A 25,686-nucleotide genomic window follows, 5' to 3' on the forward strand; every position below is an offset into this window, starting at 1 on the left:
TAGGTAAGCTTTGGCCAGTCTCGAGTGGTGGATGTTGGTGAGACGTTGGTAGACAGCGGCCAAGGCTGTTGGTCGAATGGGATTGATGAAAGCCGTAGCGCGCGGGCGTAGCTAATATGATGGCATCCAGGTCGTACGGGCGTCAGCCTCCAATGGCGATGCAGATGTCAGCAAGCCTAAGCTAAGGTATTCGTTCGTACGGGGCGACACCCGGGACGGAATCTGCGGAAGGATGAAGCTGGGCTTGGATCGCTGAACGGACGTCGACACGCGAAAAAGAGACGGCGCCGGCGATGGCGGTAGGTAGTGGATTTTGGGCAATGCAACAAATAACAGTCGCAGAAGTCGAGACTCGAGTGAGGTATCCGTAAGGTGAGGTGGGCAAGACCGAAGACCGAATGGCTGACTGGAGGGGAAGGAACGACGCAGCAGGGCAATCAACGGGGTAGGAGGGGCAGTATCCAGGGATAAGGCCGGCGACGGGACGAGGAAAGCCAGCAAAAACGCTGTTTGGTCTGCGCTCGGTCCAGCCAGCGGGTTGTTCCTCACAGAATAGGGACTTAGGTAAGGAAGGTACGGATATGGAGGTAGCTGCTAGCGTGCTGGCGTTGGGTCGTCGGTGTCGAATATGACAAAGCGAGAAAAGATGCGAACCCTTCGCGAGCCTCGCAGCATTTTGGCTGGTATTATATCGTCACGTCTACGATACGCAGTGCGGTATGGGCAAGCTTCTCATCTGGTAGTGATGCAGAAGTTGGGCACATGGGATTCAAATGTCTCCTGCTTGTTGCAGCAAAGCACCATCCATGCAATGCAGGCCAGGTTGTTGCTTCTTTCTGCGGTACTCCTGATGTCAGATGGATTTGAGATTTGGCCCGTTTCTTCTTCTTCATCCCGCGTCCATGAGCGTCGACTTAGTTACTTCTGCTGCATTGCTGGTACGGTATATTGGACATGCAGCGAACGGTTACATCGAAAGGAAGGAAAGGGCCTGCCACCTTCAACCACCCTGCCTTCCCAACTTCCTTCCTTCCACAACCTGGGTAGGTACCTTAGGTAAGTGCAAACGTCAGGTAGCGAAATGCTCTTTCCTTGTCTTCTCGCGATGTCTTAGGTAATAAGGCGATCGTCGCCTCACTTCGCTCCCATCGTCAATATTGATGTCGCGGCACCTTCCACCGACCTACTTATCTCCTAGGCCGAAGCCTCGAGTCCACCGGCTGGCTGGTGGCTGATGCTCCTGCGCAAGGACGCACTCAACATCCATAGCTTATCCACAGCCACAACCAGCAAACCCATGCTCCGAGTTGAGGGTCCCGTCTTTCATACCTGGAGCTCCACCACAAGTCCGAGGAGGCTCAGCAGATGGATGACTCGGGGAAGCATCGATGACATGGACACACCTGCCGTGGTATCGACGAACCTTTTCCTGTCGAGCTTGAAGCGTGCCAGATGACGTTTGTCGCTCTCAACCTGGACCTTAGCAACCGGGGCCCGAAGTTGGAGCTGCAGCCGGTCTGCGGGTTGAACAGCTGTGTGTTCCCTACTCCCACATTAGCGCCACAGTCCTAACGAACTGCCCAGTCTTGGGCCCAATTGACAGCCCGCCTCAAGGTCGCACATCCCGCTGTGACGCAGCCGCCCATGCCTTCCGCGCACACGCCACAAACACACCCGTCAACACACACACTCGCACCTCTGGCTGCAAACCAGCTCGCCGTACACATGCTATTGGCCAAGACAAACTCTACTTGCTTGCCGTTGCTCGCTCCACACCTGTCCTACAAGTCTCTACCTCTGCCTAAGGGTCCTGGACGACTGCCAGCACCAACCAAGACAAGTCTTGCCGGAATCGGTCAACTTTCGCGTGTAACTGAAGAACAAGGTTGGCCTTTCCTCCGTTGGCCGAGGTATTACTGAATAGCTGTCGTCTACCGTCCGTCTGCCGACTGCCATGGCCCGAACGACAACCGTCGATGGCTCATTACCAACATGGCTTTTGGAGGGAGACTGTGGCACCAGTATTCTTTTGGCAGAAAACCCTACGTTTGTGTCTGCGCCAAACCAAGCCGACGCCCGCCGTCTTGTCGTCTGCCCTACACCTACACGCTAACGTCTTCGTACCGCAACCTGGCACTGGCATCTGCATCCGCGGAGTCCTTGGACCTGGACGGGGCCTGGACGGTGTCCACCGATCAGGAGAACCCGCCGTTCCTGTGCTCTCTTGCATGACAAGGACAATCCAACATGTTACATCCACGGCCAACGAGTCCCATTAAGCGAGCAACTGCACCTGTCAGCAACCTTGGACTTGGGCAGTATGGCTCTCCAAACTCCAACCTTTGCAATGCACCTGCCACACCTACCATTCGCAGATCCAGATACAGTACAACCGCCGACATCAACCACCTCCTCACCTCGAGTTCGCATTACAGCCGCTCTACTGACTTGCCCTGGTCTGGTATCTCTGTCCGACCCGCCCTTACCCAAGTCGGTTAACGCGTGAGGCGAGAAGAACGACGAGGTCTTGAAGCTGGGCTGCCCCGGACCCGGAACCACGCCCGGCCCTGGACCTAGAACGGTGGCCGCGAGGCAAACAACACCGTTGACGACTCACGCCGGGAAATCGATTCAAACAAACTAATGGACCGAGATCCAGACCAGTCTGGCCGATACAGCCCATCGTCCATGGATATCGTTCGCCTCACTGATTGTCAGATGATGCCATCTGGCCTACCGCTGTTAGGCTTCCGTGCTAAGGGTAGCTACCCCAGCTTTGCATCTCATTTGGACGAGCCACCCGGTACCATTTCCATAGCTTCATGGAGCCAATATCCACGACGCATCACGCACCCTCATCTCGTATTGCGCTTCGGGGCACGAGCCTCGCAAGGGCAACTCAAGGCGACGGCGTACGACTTGTTTCTGTATAGGTGGCACGTTCTCGACGTACGTGTGCGTTCTCTGTTCATTCGTCAAGGCAGACGCAGAGAAAACCGTCTCTAGCATGTTCTCCACGCCGTCTGGGCATTGACCATTCATCCTCACTGGCAGCCTCAGACTCGCATCGCTCATGCCACACGGCACCCAGGCACCTAGGCTCGTCTCCAGACGTCAAATTCTACTGGACAATTGGTTCCCGTCCCCCCAAGAAAGCTGCCCACCGAATGTCCACATTGCACACTAGCACTGCAGCTGCTGCATGCACCTCACAGACCACCTGTCCGCTAATCCTTCTCGCATCACCCATCAGCAAGCATCTTCAAGCACCACAAGTCGGGTCGGCAGCCCAGCAAGGTGCTGACCGAACCTTTAGATGCCGCGATGGCTGCCCTTGCCAGCCAGTCCAAGCCCGCCAGTCCGCCAATCCGCCTGGGGTCCGGCCAAACTCCAGATTCGCACCGTTCAGACCTTGTCAGTGGCCCTCAACCTCGATCCTGACCAAGCATCCTCCCCCATCCTAAGGCATCAGAACCAAAAGATGCAGGATCATGGATGGGATGACGATGGATACCACTAAGGCCAGCACCTACTACCGGGACGACACCTCACCCGGCGCCGGCCGCCTGGTCCAATCGGAGGTATCCAGAAAGTCTCCATGCTTGATGTCTCCAGTCTCCAACCACCTTTCACAGTGTCTTCAACCCCTCCAACCCTCTTCCGCCGTGCGCCTCTTATCCAACCCACCGCCGTCTTCACCTTGCCCGAACCACACCCGGCCTGACGCTCCTGGCGCTGGTGGCTGGTGGTGGCCTAATTTCTGGTTGATTGCGAAATTTTTTCCAGCGGAGAAGGGGAGCAACCAAGAAAGCAGGGAGAGAAAGAAAACAATGCCTGCTGTTCCTGCAATAGCTGCAGATTGCTAATCCATCGTACCGGCCCATTCCCGCGACCGCCCGCGTCGCGCTCAGGGCCGAAGCTGGCCCTCGCCGAAATGCCATCCGCAGCAGCCTGACATCACGAGACGGACGCCCAGACCAAGTGACCCGACGTCATCGCCCCCAGCTGAGAACCACAGAGCCATCAATTCAATCAACATGAAGAGAGTCGAACTGGAGCCCTCAACTTCATCTGGGTCCACGACTCGCAATGCTATTCTGGGGACGGCGCAATCAGCCTCCCTTCCCCGTCGCCAATGCAGTCGCTTACGGTTCCGGCCGTACGCGCTTACCCACGAGTTGCCCACGGGTATGGGTAGGGTAGCGCAACACACAGCTCACAAACACACAAATTAACGATTCGCATACACAACGCAAGCAGTCAGATGCCCTATGCCGTTTCCTGTGTAGGCCTTCCGCTGTCTCACCATCCTCGTGCCAGACCCAGTCTTCCGGGGCGACTCCGCAAAGAGGCTCCCATTGAAAATCCTCGCTTCCAACGGATCCTCTTCCGTGAAAACTCACTGACCATTTCCGCGCCATGTTAGTTCCCGGCTGCGGCACGGCCCCGTTCAAATCCCGCATTGGTCCGTCAAGCTTTCTCTCACTTCCTCCGGACATGTGCTTGGGTGGCCTCTTGAGCAAATCTGCCGACCCCCCGAAGCCAGCCGCTGTGTACCTCAGGCTGACAGAGATTGGAATGGAAAAATTTTCGCACTTTGTCAGGCCATCTTTCGGTTGATGATGGTGATACATACCCATTATTCTGACGGCGGAGTTGGTTTCGGAGCCGGCTGAAGCCCAACTCGGGAGCGATGCCCGAGTTGACGACAAACAATATGCCAACGAATCATCGACAGGCATTGTTGACAAACCAATTGTCCCTTTGCTTCCCTGCATCAACTTTCTTTTTCTCGGACTTTGTCATATTTTGAGGCATCCTATCACATTTTCTGGTCAAACAATTGCTTTTCTCATCCTTCCCGTGCCGAAATCCAACGGTCAAAAGAAATAGGGGTTCTGAGTTGGCAACAGACTCGAAAGTTCGAAAACCAACCAGCAACTGCCATGTTTACCATCGAGGATAAACTGCTACTGGCTTACGCGTTGCGGCCATTCTTTCCTGGAAGACTCGACGGAGTCAGCGGGGACTGCAGCCTGGCTGAACGCCGATAAACGAAACTGCAAGATCCCCGATTGTCGGTAGACCGACTGCGGTGTAGAGCACAATACCAACCAACAGCCCAAGAAGGTGATCGGTTCCCCAACAAGCTCGGGACAACTCTTGGCCACGGGTTGCAACAACGACGCACTGTCCATTGTTCCTCCGTGCCGTCGCACCGCATGTCTAGATACAACGGTCCTTCGTTCCCGTCTTGTTTCCTCCACGTCGGGGTTGAAGCAGACGCGGCCGAGAGTCATGTCAGCCCAATCGGGTACATCCCCGCCGAAGCCGTTGCCTTCCAGCGTTGACAAAATCTAAAGATAGTCTCCACGCAGCCCTTGTGTGAGAACGAGGCTCGCAAGTTTGCATCGCGGCGCCAAGAAGGAGGCCAAATCGAACAGGCCGATCTGTCAGAGCTGTCACGAAGGCCATGCATCGTGGTGCCGCGTCGTCTCACAGCGGCAGCACGAGGCTGTTCATCACAGCCTGCGTGGGGGTTCCGCGCTGGCATCTCGAGAATCCTCTCAGCACTGCGTAAGCAGCAGATTCACTCGTCACTAAACAGACTTCTTCTGATGGCACGTAAGCGTGATGGTGGACTACACAGCGGCGCCCGTACAATTCGCTGGTGAGCTGCACTGCAGGCACGGCGAACTGATCAAGCTGTGATGTGGACGATGCGGTTACTGGGCTTCGACCTGCAGCGGCTACGCGTCAAATCATGACCCGACAAGCTTGCAATCCAGCCAAGCCCTGCGCCAATCGCGATCCTTTGTGCTTTGACCAAACGAATTCCACAAGAATTGCCCCGTCTTGGAAGAAAACTCTGAGCGGCTGATACTATTGAGAATCATGCGCTCATGGCGCCTACATGTCCAACGTGATACGCCCTTGCGTTGGCCTTCAACCGCAAGCCGTACTGATCGTCCAACAGCCACCTCCTTCTGCATGCTACTGCTGGCCATGTCCAGATCGCCAAACTATTTCAGGATTGTCGACAAAGGACGTTTGATGACAATTGTCTAAACATATTTTGAACTGGTTGGCATGAGCCGGTGAGACGATGATCAAGCTTACCACCCACAATGTGCCGAACAGCATCACAACCTCGCACCTAACCCCAAAACCGGCCTCTCGAGATGCGTTCAAATTTATTTGAACCGCCAATCAGCCTTAAGCTCACAGCGTCGACAGTCAACACCGGCATTGTCCATGACACAGCGATTTCGTCACCCCACGGGATCCCCAAAAACAAATGAGGCCAGCGCAGGAACCACGCCATTAAACACGAAACATGTTGGTTTTTTTCACTATTTTCCTTTTCTTAGTATTGAACGCCTCCGCGCGCCGAAGCGACCTTGGACCTTGCTCGGATATGTCCGTTCAACGGCCCGCGGTGGGAGTACCCTGGGAAGAAGCAAGTACAGCGGCATGTCCGCTGCACATTGGACGAAAAAAAGAAAGAAAGAATCGAAAGCCAGCCGCTCTACCTTCTCAAGTGCGAATAGCGCAAAAAGCCTTCTCCCGCGTTTCCGATAGATCACCTTCAACTAACGAAGCATGGTAAGCATGGTAGGAGAGCGCCACATTTCTCAGCACTCTGAATGAACCTCAACCGGAATCTTGATACCAAGCACTTCCGACACAATCTGCACACGCCAATGTTTCCCTGCGGTGTCTCTCGTCGTCCCTTACGCCCCCTGCGCACGCCCCTCGTCTACGCGGCTGTTCGAGAAAGGGGAAAGAAAGAAGGTTAAGACATGAGGGGTTGCAGTTGTCCCCCTACCTTCCCGAGCTAGCGTCGCCGTGACGCTGGACCTGGAGTGGCCTTCTCTCTGCGGGAGAAGTAGCTTGGCCTCTGAAGCTTGAGGTAGGGATACGACGAGAGAAATTAATGTCGATGATGCTTAATTTGAAATGCCCATGCTCATGAGGGGAGAGGGCACACAGCTCAGTTCCGTCTTCCAAATTGAACAAGGACCGGACTAACGTCTGCCGAGAGGCGCGTACTTTGAGTGACTATCAATGCCTCCCCTGCCGCCTAGGCCAGAAAGACAAGCTTCTCGAAAGGGTGGGCAGGACGCGGTGCATGCTGTCAGGGCGGGAGTACCGAGACAATTTTTGACTGTGATTAATGTGATTCATCCCGAGAACAGGATTTCCGGTTTTCAGTATTCTGTCGCCTTGGCTTCATTTAAAATTCTCCGGCAGGAGGGGAAGGGGCTTGAGCTCGGAGGTCTCGTCCTCCTGTGCTCCTCTAATCTCGAGCTTCGTTGTCTTGGTGTTCAGGTGGCGGCCGCGAGAAGCGAGATGACAGATTTGTGGGAGAGGAAAGACACTTCTGAACCCTTTCCCTTGTCACTGACTGAAACGGGTCATTCTCGTATGAGAGAGAGACATTTCTTTGCTACATCTGGAGACGGAGAGGAGAGAGACGCGATTGCAGACTCGCGAGGCGAGGTCAGGGTGTGCTGACGACGACGTATGTCTGTCGAACGATCGGGTCTAAATAACAACATGGGTAGAGTGGTGATGCTTGACTAGAGGGATTGGGCAGAAATGTAACGTGATTAATAAGACAAGCTTAGGCTTTCCGCTGGTGGTGTTTTTTCCCCTATGACCGAGCATGGTCTTCGGCTTAACATCACCGATGGAACAGCCGCCGCCGGAGAATGGTTCGGACTAGGTTTGAGGATGTCGTCTCCGGTGCCCCGCTCTGCTAACAACAACTCCGGTTCCGGGAGGTGAGGGTCGGAGCCGGTGAACCAGATGGCCCGGCCCCTGACGTTGCAGGTGGGACTGGACTTTGCCACGGGGACCGGAAAGCTCTGGTGGCTCGTTGGTGGTGGTATCCGGTAAACCCCCAACCGCCCTGCGGGTCTTCTTTCTTCTCCGGAGAGTTCTGTTCAGTGACAGGTTTCCCTCCTTGGACGTCAGGCTGGGAAGAGGATGACATGCGGCTGAGAAGAGATTACGTGAGGTCGGGCTCGGTGTCAGCTGATGTCGTGGATGGGGCCAAAAGGGGGATACGTCCGTAACGGGGAGGATTTGGTATGGCATACGGGGTTGCTTCTATTCGTCGATGCAGGGCTGGCGGAGGCGAGATGTTGTGTGCATTTCGGACGTAGGTTTTAGGCAGTGCGGTTCCATCGGGGGGTTGGGACTCGGCCGAGAGGACGGCTGTGGGATTTGCGAATTGTGAGGCTGAGGAGGTGAGGCGGAGGGATACGGGGGAGGCGATGCGGGCGCGTTATGCTTCACGGGATGACGTGCAGGGAGGATGCTGCTTGTTTCTTCCTTTTTGTTGTCAGAGATGGAGGTTGGGTTTGACGTGGTGGTGGGTGTGGAGGAAGGGAATCAGAGGAGGAGGAGGAAGGCTGAGGAAGGTTTTGGTTTGCAGGGTTGCGTTGTGATGCTGGCTGAGGATTCTTCCATGGCTCCACGGACAAAGCTTTGCGGCCGTGGTTCGGCTTCATAAGAGATATTCGACGGTGATGAACAGTCTCGCGAAGCTGTCGCCGATCTTGCGCGTTTGGCTGCTTCCGTCTGCTCTTTCATCGGTCACGCTGAAATTACGAAGTGGCGGTGGACGTCCACGCTAGCCAACGGGTAATCGAACCAGGAATACTTGCCCCCTGAGGCGTGGCTTTAGTTTTCTTCGTCCTCGGCATCTCCTGTATTGCTCACGATGTCAGTACCCGATCATTTGAATCATTTGATGGCATTGTCGAAGCACTTGGGAATGCTTGGCTGACGTCCCTTCCTCGATGCGTCTGTTTTGAGCCGGGCTCGTGTATCAATAAACCGTTCAGGTATTTAGTTGAGGCAGATGATGGGAACTTGGCGCCCAGCACGGGAATAGGTGTACAATTATGGAGGGCTATAAGCCTCTGGAGTAGAGCTTCCAGATGACATCAGTAAGTTCTCTAGTCAGGCACATTAAGAAACTCAAAGATCAGTTTAAAAAGAGAGCGAAGCATTTAGAGATGTCCCTGCCTGATTGTTGTAGACACGGGAAGTTTTGAAGGCGCGGTGCTGAAGGTGAGTGCTGTAGTTATATTGGTAGTTGTTGTCGTTCAGATGGTCTTACTCATTTCAGGACAAAAACTTAGGCGGTGCGCCCCTGATAGAGTCAACGTGCATATATAAGTGTATACAGCTGTGATTCTCAGGTGAAAGGAGCACATTGGTTATGAGTGTTGCTCTCTTCGCTTGGCCTTGCCTGATTACTGAACGAGGTCGACGGATAGGGTGAAACAACCCATAAGCGGCCTGAAATTGATAAGCCTCTATCTTTGTTCTGGTTCTCGAGTATTTGGATGGACAACAACAGACAGGTTAGGACGACAGAAACATCGTCTTGTGTAGGTACGCGTCGTCACATCGGCGCAATACTCATGAGCTGCGGAGCTTGCCCCGAGAGAATGAGTCAGGGTCTCTGGGTAAGATGTTGGGATGGCGGATTGTTCGGTGGCACTCAAGTTGGATCAGGAAGGTTGCCGCCTCTTTATAGGTTGCTGATTTGAACATCTCAGGACGCAAGGTGAACTCGAAGAACCGGGTCACAGCGCGGTTATATAATTAACTTTCATCTCGTAGATACGGTGTCCCTGCTGGGTTTATCGTGTGCTTCTCGAAGCTGACCTCCAATTTCAGTCACTCTGGCAGTAAAAGTGGCAGGCCTGCATTTCGAGCCCTCTGAGATCAGAACTAGTGACAGCATAGCTTTCCGGCTATAACCTATATATGCGCTCTGATTCTGCTCCCAGCACGAAATGTTCCCGGGTGTTGTTAAGGTGACCTTTACGTGGATTTGGAGCGATCTGATGTCGATGAAGACGTCAACCAAATAGATTGAGTTCGTCGGAGATAGATACTAATCCGAACTTCTATTGTCCATCTCCGTCTCCCAACGGTTTCGGCTTATTCTTTCGCATAATGCGTGTTGCGTAAAGAAGCGTTCAAACAATGCCTTGTGGCCAAGCTGTCCTAGTATACTTGACGTTGCGTCTCCTGTGGCCCGGCTTGAGCAAGATTCAGGTACCAGTGGAACTTATTCTGTTTGGCCTCGAAGACTGTAAATCAAAACCCTGTTTACGTTTTTATAGACTTGGAGTCAATCAATGAGGTATTCTTCGAGGCGGCGGTGAGTTGAATCCGGCAATTGACGAGTGAAGGTATCTTTCGTACTGCATGTCTGACAGACTTTGATTCGCTGCGAGGGACAACAGACATGACGCGTCCAACGTCATGGGTACGAGCGGGCATCGACGGGCAGAGTGGCAACGAATACAATAAAAACACTGCTTTTTCCTCACTTCTAGTTTCTATGACAAATGATAGCACCGAACCTGGTAGTTGGTGCCACCTTAGGATGGGGGCCGGAAGAGGTTATGTTGATCACGGCGCTGCCTCTTCATACGTCGTCTTTTCTCCCCGGCTATCATCACGTATCGTCCCTATTACCATTGATTAGGTAGTATAAGAAGAATAACCCCACGACTGACAACTATAAATGTCTCAAGCATGAAACCAGGTTTCTCGTTTCTCGACAATGAGAAGCGGGTCCGAGGACCCTTACATCGCGTCTTGTCACAGCTTCTCAGGACCAGAAAATTCTTGTCTGGCCGAATGCGGTTTGCCAGAATTAGAGAATAAACTAAGAATAGAGCTCAATTTGATATATGTACCGTTTTTGTTTTATGCAATCGGTGGTTATACTATCAAACAAGGAATGCAACGACTCATGATGTTGATGCTCTCGAGTCGAAGCATGCAAGACCAGAATTGTTAGTGCTTAAATATGTCGGCGCATGAGCTTGTCAGCAGAGTTCACTAATTTGTCGGGAATTTATCTGGAGAAGAGTTTCTTCTGTCGTCACCGAAGTACATAATATTTCTTCATATCAAACTCCAGAGGGGTCAGGTCAGCTCCGGGAGTCCGTCAATCGAACATTCCGGATAATTTGATCACTCATTACTATATTTCGATATCATGGGGATATACTGACCGAATGGTGTTGAGAAACAGGTTACATAACGGGCGAGTAGGTCCCGCAGCTATCAGCTCCTCGGCAACGGAATTACTTCCTTCACGAAGTCCGATTCAAGTCGACAAAGGCATTAAGACAAGAGCGGACAACCCTCTCTTTGATGATTTTCTGACATAGAGCCGACGAATTTACCTATTTCATGAATGGTAATGACAGAGGGCAGGATGTGTCACTACACTCTGTGATCTTACAACCGGTAGGGTTCTAGTCGAAGTAACTCAAATGGAAGAACAATGTGGATGCTTCGCAATGAAGAACGAGCACAAATCAGTAGAACAGCCTGTTTAACAGCAGTTTCGAAGTGTTTTAGCTTATGTCGGTATGCAGCCGCTCCAGCAGCCTGTGGCTGTCTCCAGCTAGTCACCGTTCTATCTCCTGGATATAAATCTCTCTCCGTATGGTAAACCCTTTTGAGACAGCCAATCGTTCTGCTGCCTTCTGTCGAGTGGTAGAGAAGATCTGTCGCCCTCGTCCAGTCGGTTATCAAGAACGAGCCTCGGATGATTCGAACACCTACAACAAGATCCGTCTATCTCCGTCTGTTTCCTGATCTCGGTAATGTCTGGAGTGTACGTCTTCGAATACTCTCCAAGGTTCACGTCTGAACGCAGGTCGAAAATGGTTAAGATATTGCTTTTGGAACTCCTCACTATTTTCCAAAGAGCTCATAATCACCCAGTATGATTACTTTTAGTTAGACAAGGTTACCTGCCATTGGCCTGGCGAGAAAACTGTCTGTCATGTTTCCTGCCTCATTTATATGTGGCAATTGCATCGGCCACACATCAGTCATGAACATGGGATTGGATGACGTGAACATCCAGGAAAGTGTGGCGAATCCCAAGTCATGGTATAAGAGAGACATGATGTACGCAGAGGTGTAGAGAGCAAAAGGAAACGGGCCAAGGTTTTGCTTCTTGAGCAAGCATTGACAACGTGCTCGTTCAAGTAGCCACGAAAACCGCCACCCATTGCGATCCCAGTCACCAGTCCTCACTGTCGTCCTCCTCCTAGTATTCAAATATCCATACAATTCGGCGGTAACGTTCTCGTTCCCGAGAAGAAGATAATTCGGTGCCTAAGCCCAAGATTCATCCTATGAGGAAGACAAGGGAATCCAACGACCATACGATGGGTGACGATTACGATTGCAGCATTAAGCGATCTCAGCAAGCAAAGCAGGTCTAATATACCTCCTTGGTGTAATAACGACCGTTGGTTATCTGCCGGCAGTCATCACGCGCTTGGACGTTTGGGCGCGCTACGACTGCAAACAGCATACCACTTTACCCCCTACAGTATAATCTCAATGGAAAGATCTTGTGTTCTTGTAGATTATTCCATAAATCTGGAATAGACTCTCTCAGACGAAGAGTTGACGCCTTCATGGCCACAAACTGTATCGCTTTCATCGACACAACAGATAACTACATGTATAAATAACACCAGCTCACACCAAAAGGTACGACCGTCCCCCTAAAGCCATGGAGAAAAATTGCGACGCCATTCTCGCAATCTATGCTACAATCCTCCTCGTGGTCGCCTGGCCTCCGAGGCTGCTCCTACTGTCGGCTTTGCCGAGTACCATTCTTTCATATTCCACACTCTCCTCCGTCGTCCGCCCCCGTCCGTCGGGGTCTCCCATATATCAGTCCTCACTTCCCAAAGACATGCTTCGAACCAGTAGAGACATGCTTGAGACTACTTACATATATGCGGAAGTGTGAGCTATAGGTTCTCACTGTTTGTTCCGCATATGATCATAACAGCAGCAACCTGCTCATTTTCGCGCCGCATCAGAACTTGACTGCCCCCTTCGCACCGCTTATATACTCATCTCAGCCTCCTTCATGATTACGAACATGACGCCAATCATCTGCAGCGCCAACTGAGCCTTTAAAAAGCCACCGTCATGAATACTCAACCCCTTCAAACAATGAGTCATGCGTTTTGAACAGGAGATTTCAACTCCGAATCATCAAGCGGTTGAGCCTGCCTCTCCAGGCCATTTCCCTTCATCCAAGCTGCGTTCCCTTCCTCATCACCAACTGCTCAACACCATCCTCGCCATCGTCTGAGTATCCCGTACGAACAAACCGCCAGGCTTAGAGACAAGAGACTACAACCGGTCATCGATCAACATAAGGGTGTCCAACAAATGCATCCACATTCCCCCGCGGTCCATACCTCGAAACCACTTGACTGGCATCATCCGAGCTGCTCTAATCGACTACCGGACACGACCTGCAAGCATTCGAGCCTTCGCCGCCTATTTCTCTAAACCCGTTTCGCAGGTGATATTTATACACCAGCTGCCTACCCTTCTAGCTAGGCAACCCCGCCCGCAATACGATGCTCGATAAGTACATCCATCAACAAGCACCCACATCCCACGCCTCACAACGACAAGAACACAGCTCTTTCAATCTTGAATCAATTCAGTCTAACAACTCCCTAGCCAACCCCCGGGCCAGCCGGTATCGCAATGATTCCTGCCCCAAATCCCCTTTACATGCCTCAAAAATTCTTTCCCTCACACAGCGCCTGCAATACAGACAGCCGCCCAGCCAGCCTTTCACGAAAGGGGACCCTGCAGCAGCGGCAAACTCCAGCCTGGGATCAAACACTCACTCACACACAACACGCGTCCATACAGGCCAAGGGTGTTTAGAAACTGAACATTACCAATTCAAGAGAACCAAAGGTAGGTTAGAGGTAGAGGTAGTGGTGCCGGCATCAAAGCCAAGAGAGGGAAATCTAAACCCAAAGCCAAGCTCTACAATGCATCCCATCCCAATCCATCCATCCATCCTCCAATCCAACAACTTTGTTCAACTTAAACATTAAACAAAAACAAGAAAAATAAAACAAGAAAACGCCACCACCCCCGTAGAAAGAGTCCTTCATCGGAGACTACCAGTTTTGCTGTGCTGGGGGTCCCTTTTGGTATCAAACAAAAAGACCGTTAAACAAGGGGGGCCCAAACCGTGACGCCAGTTCGTTACGTCAATGCTACCTCTTCACTCTTCCTCTCCTTCTTGGTCTTCTCCTTTTCTTCCTCCATCTTGGTTCGGCGGGCGGATTGGTTTGGGGGGTGGGGGTGGGGTGATGCTTTGAGAGTGTGTAAATGCTTTCGTCCATTTCGTATCGTTGCCGTCGTAGGCCGTCGTAGTAAATAAAACAGTACTTCTTTGAGAGGAGACATGGGAAAAGCCGGTCCCATGACGAGGACAGACACAATTTAGTCTGCGCGTCCGCGGTGGCTGCCCATCTTTTCAATGGAGCTCATGATGCCGCTCCTCGGTCCGAACTCGCTCATCGGCCTGGGGCGGGGCAGCCCCTTGGCTGCCGGGCCGGCACTGCCGGTGCGTCCGTGGCTAGCGATGGAACCGGGCGCCTTGAGGCCCGAGGTGCCGCGGCCGATGCTGCTGCGGAAGTTGGAGGAGGTCTCGGGGTGGCTCCTGACCGAGGGCGCGCGGGCGGGCGTCGTGGTGGTCTTGCGGGGCTGGTTGAACTCCAACTCGCGCTGACGCTCGCGCTCCCTCTCCCTCTCGCGTTCTCTCTCACGCTCCCGGGCAGCCTCACGCTCACGCTCCCACTCCAGCTCGCGCTGACGTTCCCGTTCGCGTTCGCGCTCCCGCTCGGCCTCCTGCGCGGCGTGGGTCTGCACCTGCATCATCTCCTCGGCAAGCTGCACGAGCTCGCCCTTCTCGACGCGCTCCTGCTCGAGCATCTGGCGCAGCTCCGCGTTGTCGTCCTTGACCGTCTGCACGACGGCCTCGAGCTTCTCGACCTCGGCGCTGAGCTCCTTGATGTGGGCGGCGTCGGTAATGGCGTTGGCCTTGAGCTCCTCGACCATGGCCTGTTGCGCAGGGTCCACGCGCGGGGTGTTGTCGCGGGTGAGATGCATCTTCTTGTTCTCCTCAGTGAGCTCCTCAATGCGGACCTCGAGCTCGTGCACCTTCTTCTCCCAGCGCGTCTCGTAGCTCTTCTTGAGCGCCGCGACCTTGGTCTCGTGCTTTCCCTTGTAGAGGGCGTGCAGCTCGCGGGCCACGCGCTCGACAGCGATCTCGACTTCCTTAGACGTCGCGGCCGCGCCGGCCTTCTTGTCGGGGGAGGAGCCCTCCTTCTCGGGCTTGCCGGCGCGCATGCTGGCCAGCTTGCTCTCGGCCTCCTGAGCCATGGTCTCTGCGGCCTCGCGCCGGCCTTCGCACTCGGCGAGCTTGGACTCGAGCTCCTCGCGCTCGCGGGTGCTCTCTACGATCTCCTCCTTCACGGTGCGAAGCACGGCTTCCATCTCGCGGCTGCTGTTCTCCCAGGCATCCTTCTCGTCTTCGATCTGCTCACGCAGCGCCCGCTCTTCGCGGGCCTGTTCCTGGCTCTCGCCGACGCGCTTCTCCGCATCGCCAACCGCGGTCTTGAGGGAGAGGACCTCGGCCTCCTTGCCGCTCAGCGACGCCTTCAGGCTGCTGATCTCGGAAAGGAAGTTGGACTTGAGGCTCTCGAGCTCACGCGGTGTGATGGTCGGAATGCTGCGAGGGGTAGGCAGCGGCGGGATATCAAAGTCGAGGAGGTTCGACATTTGGCGGGCGGGAGTGGCGGCGTTGGGGTTTCCCCTGGACGGCGACGTGGTCCCCCGCCGGGAGGGCGACTTGTGGGGAAACCTCTGGCTGTCGGTGAAGTCGAGCAGGTTTGTGGTGTTGCCCTCCTGGGCCAGTTGGTGTCGCGGAGTCTGCTCGTGCACGGTCTCGGGTCTGCCTCGCGGGGTCATACCGCCATACTTTTGCGGGGTGAGACCAAGCTTCGCAAAGGTGGTCAGGTTGGGGACGGCGGAGAAGGTGCTGAAGGTGCTCATCATGGTCTCGTCAGGGGCCAGACTGCTCTGGTCCTCGTAGCCGTGGGCCATGTCGGTGTGGTGGTCGGTGACGGGCTCGGCGATGGTGCTGGACGTCTCGTCGGCGGTGTTATCGTCCGTCTCCATGCCAGTGGTCTCGTCGTCCTCAAAGATCTCAATGGCATGCTTCAGGCCGTCGTTGTCGCGCATTGCGTCCTCGAGGCTCATGGTGCGCTCGCGTGGTGGAGAGTTTGAGGAGACGGAGACGGAGCGAGGCGACTCGACGGAAGACGGGTTGCTGACCCTGATGGGGAAGCGTTTGTCTGGGGAGATGAGTGTCTTGCGCAGCGGGCTCCGTGCTTGCTTTTCCGTTGTCTCGGCACCGGCGAGTATCTTGAGCGGTGAGGGCGCGGTGCCAGACATTACGCGAGAGTGGCGCTGGTTCTTGAGTGCCGTCGCCGGCGCAGAGGGCGGCGGCGACGGGGAGGAATCTGAGGGAGAGGGCGGCATGTTCTCGGTGTCGTTTGTAGAGGTGATTGTAGTGGTCGTCGTCGTAGTGGTGGTGGTGTTATCGCTACTACCATCACCACCGTTTGCGGTTGTCTCAGTGCGGGAGTGGACCTCGTAGCGGTGTTGCTCAAAGGAACCGCGGTTTCCTTCTTGTTCAGTAGGGGACGTGGTAACGTTAAGTCTGGATTCCTTTGCTGGGGACAGCGGCGTCATGGTGCGCAAACTGCCAGATTAGGTTTGCGTGGGCGGTTTCTTGGTTCTTTCTTTCCGCGCGGAGAGCTTTCGGGAGAGACTAGTAGAGCAATCGTCAATTGATTGATATTTCGATGGAATACCGAGCAAAAGCCATTTTGGGCTCGCTTGTGAGATGAAGGGGGTGGGAAGGGGCCCTGGGCTTGTTTGCTGTTGACAGAGCAACGACTACCGGGAGACAGAGAATGCACAGACAAAGGGGGGTGGGGCACTGGGCTCTGTGTCGCTACAGGTACGGCAAAATCCTACACCGACACACCGAGGTCAACGACGTTGAGTTTAAGGTGAGCGTTTTGTTTCATGGCGAAGGCATCACGATAGAAAGGCATATCCTGCGATCGATATCTGGTCTCAATCGCTTTCCATGAACTGAAGCAAGATGAGGGACCGTTTCGAATGTCTGAGCAGACGCCCGTCGCGTGCCCCAGGGCTTAACGCGTCAGCGCCATTGTGGCGCTATCCTTGCCGATCGTTTGTGGGAAACGCCTCTCCCAGTGTCTTGAAGTCTGGCCATAACGGGAATACCCGGGGTTCAGACGTCGAAACACTGAGAAAACAACCTTCAATTTGGAACATTTGGAAGTGACATTATAGCCAGCTTGATTTCTCAACTTTGCCCAACGGTAGCTGCACCTTTTTCAGAGTAGTTGCAAAAGCCAAACGGCCAACGGCAGGGCCAATTTCCACACCGTCGGACCAGGAGCACCAAATCTTTCGTGGGGCCGCCGCAGTCTAGCCCGGAACCCTCGTCGCAAAAAGTCAAATCGGCGCATAAGGGCAATCTCAATATTTCATAAAACGCATCGGGGCCAACTCCGGAGCACTGCCTACTCATGACGGTCAAAGGCCTCCGACGCACACGTTTAATGCCGGCAACACCACGGAACTCGTCCGCAAACCTTCAACGGATTAAACAGTCAAAACCCCAAGAGGTAGCGGAAGCGTGGGGGTGTCAAATGAGGTCGCAGTGTCGCAATCCGCGAAGATAACGCTAGCGAAAGGCGGACGAGTCATTTCGGTCCCATGCAGGGTCCTACCTCTCTCCAGACGTCCGGCTGGGCCACAGACGCCGCCGTCACGCACACACACACAAATGCACATTTGTCGAAGGCAGGAACCGGGACGTTGTCAAGTGACTTTTGACAGTAAAAGAAATGGTATTGAAGGATCCCAACGTCCAAGATGCAAACTTTTGAACCAGGCCTCACCAGATCCGCCTAGAATCCGGTGTTATAAGTACAAAAGTCCCCCCGTCTCCCCAAGACAGTGGTTAGGAAATGGCCGTTCCGAGTAAATGTTTTTTCCCCGCTCATAAATTTTTGTTTGAAGACATCAACGTTGAACCATTTACTTCTGGTTCTCGGGACGCAGAGAGCTGTGAGGGACAAAATGTTAGCTAGGTGAACTCTAGTGCGTTGATAAGTAGGGGAGGAGGGGTGGGAACGTACCGGACGGCTCTGCCGGCTCTCCAGATCTCCAGGTTGCGGATCTCCTCCATCTCAGCCTCGAACTTCTGGCGGTAGTCCTTCTGGCCGTTGTACTCCAGGGAGCGCTTGGTCTCGGAGCCGTCCTTGACGGCGTCATACAGGGAGTTGAAGACGGGCTTGAGGGCGTCCTTGAACTTGGGGGTCCAGTCGATGGCACCGCGGCGGGCGGTGGTGGAGCAGGCCTCGTACATCCAGTCCATGCCGTTGGCACCGATCAGGGGGTACAGAGACTGGGTAGCCTCCTCGACGGTCTCGTTGAAGGCCTCGCTGGGGGAGTGGCCGCGCTCACGGAGGACCTCGTACTGGGCAAGGAACATGCCGTGGATACCACCCATGAGGCAGCCACGCTCGCCGTACAGGTCGGAGTAGACCTCCTTCTCAAAGGTGGTCTCGTAGAGGTAGCCGGAGCCGATGGCGACACCGAGAGCCTGGGCCTTCTCCTTGGCCTTGCCGGTGACGTCCTGGAAGACGGCGAAAGAGGAGTTGATGCCACGGCCCTCACGGAAGAGGGAGCGGACGGTGCGGCCAGAGCCCTTGGGGGCGACGAGGATGACGTCAATGTCCTTGGGGACGTCGACGTTGGTGACATCCTTGAAGACGGGGGAGAAGCCGTGGGAGAAGTAGAGGGTCTATGGAAGTCAGTTCTGCCCAATTGAGCTGCCAATTGCACCCCAAAGTTCACGTACCTTGCCCTTGACGAGCTGGGGCTTGATAGCGGGCCAGGTCTCGGACTGAGCAGCGTCGGAGAGGAGGTTCATGACGATGGTACCGCGGGAGATGGCCTCATCGACATCGAAGAGGTTCTTGCCGGGGACCCAGCCGTCCTGCTGGGCGTCCTTCCAGGACTGGCCGTTCTTGCGGACACCAACGATGACGTTGAGGCCGTTGTCACGGAGGTTAAGACCCTGGCCGTGGCCCTGGGAGCCGTAGCCGATGAGGGCGAGGGTGTCGTTCTTGAAGTACTCCTGCAGGTCTCTGTTAGCTCCAATTGCTTTAGATTCCTCCCAAGATGCTCAAATGTGACTCACCAAGAGCTTCTCCTGGGGCCAGTCGGCACGCTCTGTGGCATGAAAGTTAGCAATCTCTCGCGAGTCATTGCGGGGTCAATTCTTGGGCTCGTCTCTCTCTTACCGTAGACGTCCTCCTTGTGGCCGGCGAAGTCCATGGTCTTGACACCACGGGTCTGCTGCTGGCCGGCGAAGGCCTTGGAGACCTGAGCAGAGGCGCGAACCAGGCTGCGGGCAGCAACGAAGGTGCGCTGCTGGGTAGCAGGCTTGGCCGCCAACTGGCGAGCCATGGGGCGAAGAGCCTTGGAGAAACCGCGGGAGGCCATTGTGAACTGTGGTTTTGGGGGAGGGAAGGGGAGTGGAGAGGGTATCCGTACAATTCAATTGTAAGGAAAGAGAAAAGACGAGGAGGACGGAATGATGAGAAAAGACAGAGTTCACCGATGGAAAAAGGCGTTTGGAATTGGGAAATTTTTTACTGGATTAGAGACGGGCGAGCTGACCCCCGACTTCGGCCCAGCTTGCCTCGTTGGTGGGTTAGCCTGCGTCGTCTGGCCTGTGCTCTTGTGTGTCCATGGTGGGGAAGCCATCTGAAGCGTCCGGGGCTCGGTACGGTGCCGCAAGGGGCCCGTCAAGTGGGAGGGCGGGTACTGGGGACTTGGGCATCGTTTGGAGAAAGCAGGGACTTTGCTGCGAGGTCGGGGTAGCCTCTACCTGGTCTGGACTTGAAGCAGTTCCTATTTGACAGCGGCCTTACCTAAGACCTCGGGGAGCAATCAACGTTATTGCCGGCGAGGCGGGTTCTGTGGACCAGCGAGCCCACCCCGCCGACCTCGTAGCCCAACCATCAGCGAAGAGTCACACACGATGGACCGTTTCCGGGCCCCTCACCGACAGCCAAATCGCCGGCTACGGCCCCCAGCTACGCCTGCGGTCGCGGCCGGAGGCCTATGTTCAGCTTCGTCGGCCCTTCTGTGACTCCTCTTTCGAAAGCGAGCTCCGACAGAGCTGTGACTCCTTCTGCTTGATTGCTTCTTGACGAGAGGCACACGCATCCGTGATTGGTCTGTTGAGTTTACTCTCGTAACACAGCAACGCTCTTTGCATTCCGGATATTCTTCTAGGCTGTTTCTCAAAACCGCTTCACAAACGCTTGGTGACCGTTGCTCTGCTTGCATCAGTGTCTCCATCTCCCCCGCACGTCGTGCGCCTTGGTCAGGTCTTCTCAGTCCATCTGCGCAAATAACCTGTCTAGCCAGACTGAAAGGATGCCTTTGCCCAATGTTCGCCTTCTTGATATCCGTAATATTGTATCCATGAACGCCGGACGATGATGCTATAGCGATGCCCACCGACCCCCCAAATGCGCGCATGCCGTCCGTCCTGGAACCCCGCCATACCCCGCTGGAGTGATCAACGCGACATCTCGGTTCCCGGGTCATCAGGAACCCAGTCCGGCTGGCCTGTTTCCTGGAAGGCCGAAAATCTATTTGCAGATGGCCATCCTATTTCAACACACGGTCGTAGCTCACTCCCTTGACTGTGCCACCGCCCATCGCCGTCCGAACGTTGCGCTTGAATCCTTCGCGGTTCAGTCTGAGGTCCTCTGCGGCTTCCTTGTTCAGCGGGTCGGAGGCGTTGGGTTCGAGGAAAAGAAACTGTAAAGGAGCACCGGTTAGTCGACGAGTTCAACCCGGGGCGGCCGTGGCTGATCCGACATACCTGTAGGCCGACAATAACGGCATTCAAGTTCAGCACCGGCTTCCAGTCCTCGCGCAGAATATTCAGGCAGACCTTGCCCTCGAGATCGATGTTGGGGTGATAGATCTTCTCCTTGCAGCGGACCTTTGGCGGCTCGTGGGGGAAATTTTGGTTGATGTCGAAACTGAAAGTGAAACGTCCGGTACGGTACATGCCCTCGTCGGGCTCGATGGTCAACGTGAAGTGGAGGATGTCGTCGGGATCAGGAAAGTCTGTCTTCATCGTAGAGCCGAGGGAAAGTTCCGACAGGTCTATATGCCATCCGTGTTAGCGAGAATGCCGTCGGCTTGTTCGTGATACAGTCTGACCCTTTTGCACTCGTAGTTGGGCGGCCGTCACCTTCTTCTTCTTTCCGCCAGCAGCGTCGGCATTTTCAGCCTTCTGCTGCTCTTTTTTCTAGGAATCAGTCAGTATGGAGCTTGTCCGGCAGGGTTCCGAAGGCTAGCTGACCATCGACCAAATCTTCAACATCTTGACCGATCTTTGGGGGGGTAATGCTGATGCAGCCGAAGGCGGGGCAGTCGGATGAAAGCGCGGGCAGGCGGAAAAGTCGCGAGTATCGCAGACCTTAAGCAGGCTCTCAGTCGTCTAGAGAGATTCGCGTGGTCTGGATTTCTCCGTAGCAAAAGAGTGGTTGTTTCCGTAGGGGTGTCGCGATTATGGCTTGCCACAGCAGAAGAACTTGGGCGGGCCGACTGGGCACCAGTCAATGCGGTCACCTAACTTCGCGATAAGATAGGCAGCTGCGTTTAACCGGGGTTCTACCGGGCCCGCTTTCTTTGTCTTGCCGCCTGTTGGTTGCTGACGGAAGGAACCAGCAAGGTTCTTGCTTCATCTGAGCGCTTGCAACCAACAACAAATACCTAGTCAGGTGAGTGGCAATCCGGTGTAATTCAGTCATTTCACAGTCATCAATGTCGATGTTCCGTTAGAAAGTCGAGAGATATGGTCTTGTATTAGGGACCGCCTAATATTCCTATGTCTGTGGAGGTAGATTCCTTCGTACTTAAAACTCAGCGTTTTGAAACTTTGCTTCGATCAAGGACGAATTTGAATCACAGAGAGACGACGATAGCGGACAATGAGGGCGGGCAACAACGGCAATGATGACGACAATAGCAACGATCACGAGCCCATAGGAAATATAGTCACTCTGGCACAGGAGAAACAGGTGTTCTCTTATAAAATCATATTCATTTCGTGGAATAGGATGGTCGAGTCATGTAAAAACGCCCGGAATGCTACTACTCAAATACTACTTTTACTGACCCTTTCGGCCATTTCATGAAGAATCTGTCGAGTCCCGTGCCCTTTATTACTAAAAACGCATACCCTGAATGCAAGCACCGACGGATGTCTGAAAATGGGCCAAAGATGGCAAGAGTACAGTCTTCCCTCTGGTATCCATACAACGACGCCGTAGCGTCGGCAAACCGCCTGAACACCACACCGTGAACCGATCACCGTCTGGAGAAGCAGCACATGATACCGGTCTTCCCCAAGAACCACAGGAAACCGAAGAAACGGACCAGGGAGAGGACAGCGGTAGAGTACAGCAAGAAGCTGAAGTACGAGGCAGTACGAGCGGACGCGGATTTCTGCTTAAAGTTAGTTCAAGTTCCATGTGATATTGGATGAATCGGGGACTTACGCCAATGCCGAACGAGTTGAAGTTATCACTCGTGATGATGATGATCAGGAAGGTGTTGGAGAAGAGCCAAGAAACGACCAGACCAGTACGGAAAGACTTGTACGAGTCCTCGACATCGGGCTTCTCGACTTCCTCTTCCTCCTTGAATGGCTCCAGAGCACGCTTGACAGTCGATTCGAACTGACTGTCAATATCCTCCTGTGGCTTGTCGATTTCCTCCACAACGGCTTCGTCCTTCTCGCCCTTGCTGACTTGGGCTGAAGGAAGCGCCTCGGCCTTGTCTGAACCCTTGGTACCCCAGGACACATCGTGCCAGTTGTTGAAGGCGTAGACCATGAGAATGTTGATGTAAGTCGACATGAGCACCAGGTAGTGAGGGAACGAGGTAAACATGTGCCAGGGGTCGAGGTACATGAAGGATGCGATGAAGTTAAGACCGTAGATAGTAACCAAGGCGACAAGAATAACACCGGCAGCGTTCGTACCTCCGAAGAAACTAGCAACAAAGTCTGCGCCAGAGTCCAAGCTGATCTGCTCGCTGATGGGCTTCTGGAACGCTTGCACGACCAGGTATGCCGAGAGAATCAGGATGTAAGACTGGATAAGACCGAAGACAATGAACGAGGCAATGTACGTGTACTTAGAACCCTTTGGTCTGTTACCCAGAGCGAGGATGAACTGCAGGATAACGAAGGCGAGGTAGAGGTACTTGAGCAGGGCGTTGAAGATGGGTGTCGCGGTGTCGCCAAAGGGCCAGCCGTGGCGCACCTGACTCTCGTCGTCGGAAGTGACCGGGTTGCCGACGAGATCCATGATAACCGTCGTGGTCAGGTAGTAGGAACCCAAACTGAACCATGTGAACATGACCTGGAGGATGTTGTAGATGAGTTGGACGTGGAAGAAGAACATGCGAATGATGTTGTGGCCGGACTTGTACATGCGACCGAAGTGCATGAGCGAGTAGAGGGAGGCAGCGAAGGAACCGTTGAGCCAACGACGACGCTGGGAGATGAACTCGGGAGCACCCTCGGGAACATCAGTCTCACCCTTGGCAGCCTTGATGTAGGACAAATGCCACTTCTGGCCAGCCTTGGCGACTAGTTCGAAGCAGAGAATACGATCCTCGGCCAAGAACATGTTCTTCTTGAAAATGTTCATTCCATCGATACCCTTCTTTCCGAGAATCTTGGAAAGAGTGTGGTCACCATGGAAGTACTGCTCCAACGGGCGACCCATAATCGCACGGAAGCGGTAGGCGGAGAAAGCACCGGGCAACACAGAGACATATCCGAAAGAGGACTCTAGGGGCTTGTCCAGAATGTTGGAGATCTTGTACTCGAAGTTCTGGACCGCCACGAGGGGGTTAAGCAGCTTCTTGCCGCCCTGTACCAGTTGTTAGTTCCTCAAATACACTCCAAATACACGGGAAACAAGGGAAACAAGAAAACCAAGAGAAACGAGGGGGGAATAACTCGCCTTGCCTAACATTGCATGGATCTCACCGCAAGCACCGCCGAGATCCTTGTCATTGTAGAATCCCTCCCACAAAGCGAGCAGCGATCGGGGACTGGGCTTGGTACCGGCGTCGATGAGGATGCAGACTTCGGGGTTCAGGATGCGGCCGAAGGCGTTGAAAAGCCATCTGTGGGAGTTGATCTTCTTGGTATTCTTCTGCTTCAGACAGAAAATGAATTGAACAGGTGGAAGAGTTGATGGGCCATCGTCAACCGGGCGGATGAGCTGTTGGTTGGGGGTGACGGACAGCTGGGTGGTGTACTCGAAGATGTGGGCCACCGTCTCCTTGCCGTCGACATCCTTCTTCACGACACCATCCTGGTAGACACCAATGGTGGCCAGAACGTCCAGCACGTTCTTGTCAGTCTTGTCGAGACCGTCGAAAACGAGGGCGACGACAATTTTCTGCCAAGCGGGACCGCCCTTGTTCCAGAAAGTAGACTTCTTCAGGTTCACAATGTCGCGAATGTTCTGCATGACACCGTGGAGGGTACGCGACAGGAGGACCTTGTCTTCGTTGTAGTAGGTGACGGCAATAAGCAGCTCAGTGTGTCGGTTATACATTCTGGGACGCAGATCGTAACCATTCTTGAGGGTGAAGTCGTTAGGATCGCAAGTAGCTGCGGTGTAGCGCATCTTGTGGAACTCATCGCTACCGCCCTCGACATCGCGGTACTTGGGCTGAACAGCGTTCTTGATGGCACTGGGGACGGGGTAGTCAATGCTCAGGACGGAGCCCTGAGTGAGCTTGATCTTACGGGTCGCGTAGCGCTTCAGACCACCACCGGGGCCACCGGGCTGCTGTCTGCGGACCCAGCTGTCCTCGACATCGCCGACAGTCGAGGCGGGACGGCCATATCCGAAGCCGCCATTGTCGGAGTCGAGCTCGGAGCGGTAGCCAGTGGAGAAGGCAGCTTCGCCGGGAACTGGTGTCCGGGAGCCAGCGCCAGGAGCGTATGATTCTGTGAGAGAGTATGCGGAAACCGGGCGGCCAGGAGTCTCGGCAGGTCCCAGGTGGCTCTCATAGGGAGCTGGGGCGTGAGGGTCTCTCAGAAGAGACTGACCGGCATCGTCGACGCCTTCGTCTTGGGGAGGGATGTGGTACTGGAGAGCAGGAACGTTAGCGAAAGGACTCAAGGTGAGGGCAGGCGCCAGAGAGGAGTATGAAGCTTACTCTGCCAGAGCCAGCAGGAAGGTCCTGCATGTTGTGGCCATCATGGGCATCATAATCGTTCCCGCCGTTCCCCCCGCGGTACGCCATGTTTGCTGCGGGTGAACTCAGAAGCTGCGAGAGCTGTTTGTGATGTTGGCGGTAGGCGGAAAGGGATTTTCGCCTTTGGCGGTGGTCGAATTAGGAAGGGTCGATTATGTTCCTTTTCAGGAAGCAGGAAGTAAACACCCAGGTAGGATGGGGGATGGGACAGGAGTTTTGAGGAGTGACGGGTATGCGGTCACAAAGGCCCTGTAGGTTATGTAGGAGATGTGCGGCCGTGAAAGCCACAACCCCGGTAGCGAATGGTGAACCGAAGGGTAAAAGAAGGATGAGATTGATGGAAGGGCTGGGGGGGCAAGA

The 25,686-nt window shown here is 54.4% G+C and overlaps 4 protein-coding genes across 4 annotated transcripts; all 4 read right to left on the minus strand.

Moving 5' to 3' along the window:
- Positions 1–14,337: 14,337 nt before the first annotated feature.
- CGCA056_v012971 (uncharacterized protein) lies at positions 14,338–16,653 on the minus strand (the record flags this gene model as incomplete). The annotated part of the gene is made up of 1 exon (XM_037328215.1): positions 14,338–16,653. One exon carries the CDS (start codon positions 16,651–16,653, stop codon positions 14,338–14,340), a length of 2,316 nt encoding a protein of 771 aa, XP_037173379.1.
- Positions 16,654–18,039: 1,386 nt separating this feature from the next.
- CGCA056_v012972 (Ketol-acid reductoisomerase) lies at positions 18,040–19,512 on the minus strand (the record flags this gene model as incomplete). Its single annotated transcript, XM_037328216.1, has 5 exons — positions 18,040–18,067; positions 18,141–18,808; positions 18,866–19,144; positions 19,208–19,239; positions 19,311–19,512. 5 exons carry the CDS (start codon positions 19,510–19,512, stop codon positions 18,040–18,042), a joined length of 1,209 nt encoding a protein of 402 aa, XP_037172763.1.
- Positions 19,513–20,691: 1,179 nt separating this feature from the next.
- On the minus strand, positions 20,692–21,418 carry UBC12 (NEDD8-conjugating enzyme UBC12; the record flags this gene model as incomplete). The annotated part of the gene is made up of 4 exons (XM_037328217.1): positions 20,692–20,844; positions 20,909–21,198; positions 21,256–21,343; positions 21,398–21,418. 4 exons carry the CDS (start codon positions 21,416–21,418, stop codon positions 20,692–20,694), a joined length of 552 nt encoding a protein of 183 aa, XP_037172764.1.
- Positions 21,419–22,407: 989 nt separating this feature from the next.
- On the minus strand, positions 22,408–25,374 carry chs-1 (Chitin synthase 1; the record flags this gene model as incomplete). Its single annotated transcript, XM_037328218.1, has 4 exons — positions 22,408–22,545; positions 22,599–23,981; positions 24,057–25,217; positions 25,288–25,374. 4 exons carry the CDS (start codon positions 25,372–25,374, stop codon positions 22,408–22,410), a joined length of 2,769 nt encoding a protein of 922 aa, XP_037172765.1.
- Positions 25,375–25,686: the final 312 nt, after the last annotated feature.

Source organism: Colletotrichum aenigma (assembly GCF_013390185.1).
Source record: "Colletotrichum aenigma strain Cg56 chromosome Unknown KSG_Cg56_contig09, whole genome shotgun sequence".
NCBI lineage: Eukaryota > Fungi > Ascomycota > Sordariomycetes > Glomerellales > Glomerellaceae > Colletotrichum > Colletotrichum aenigma.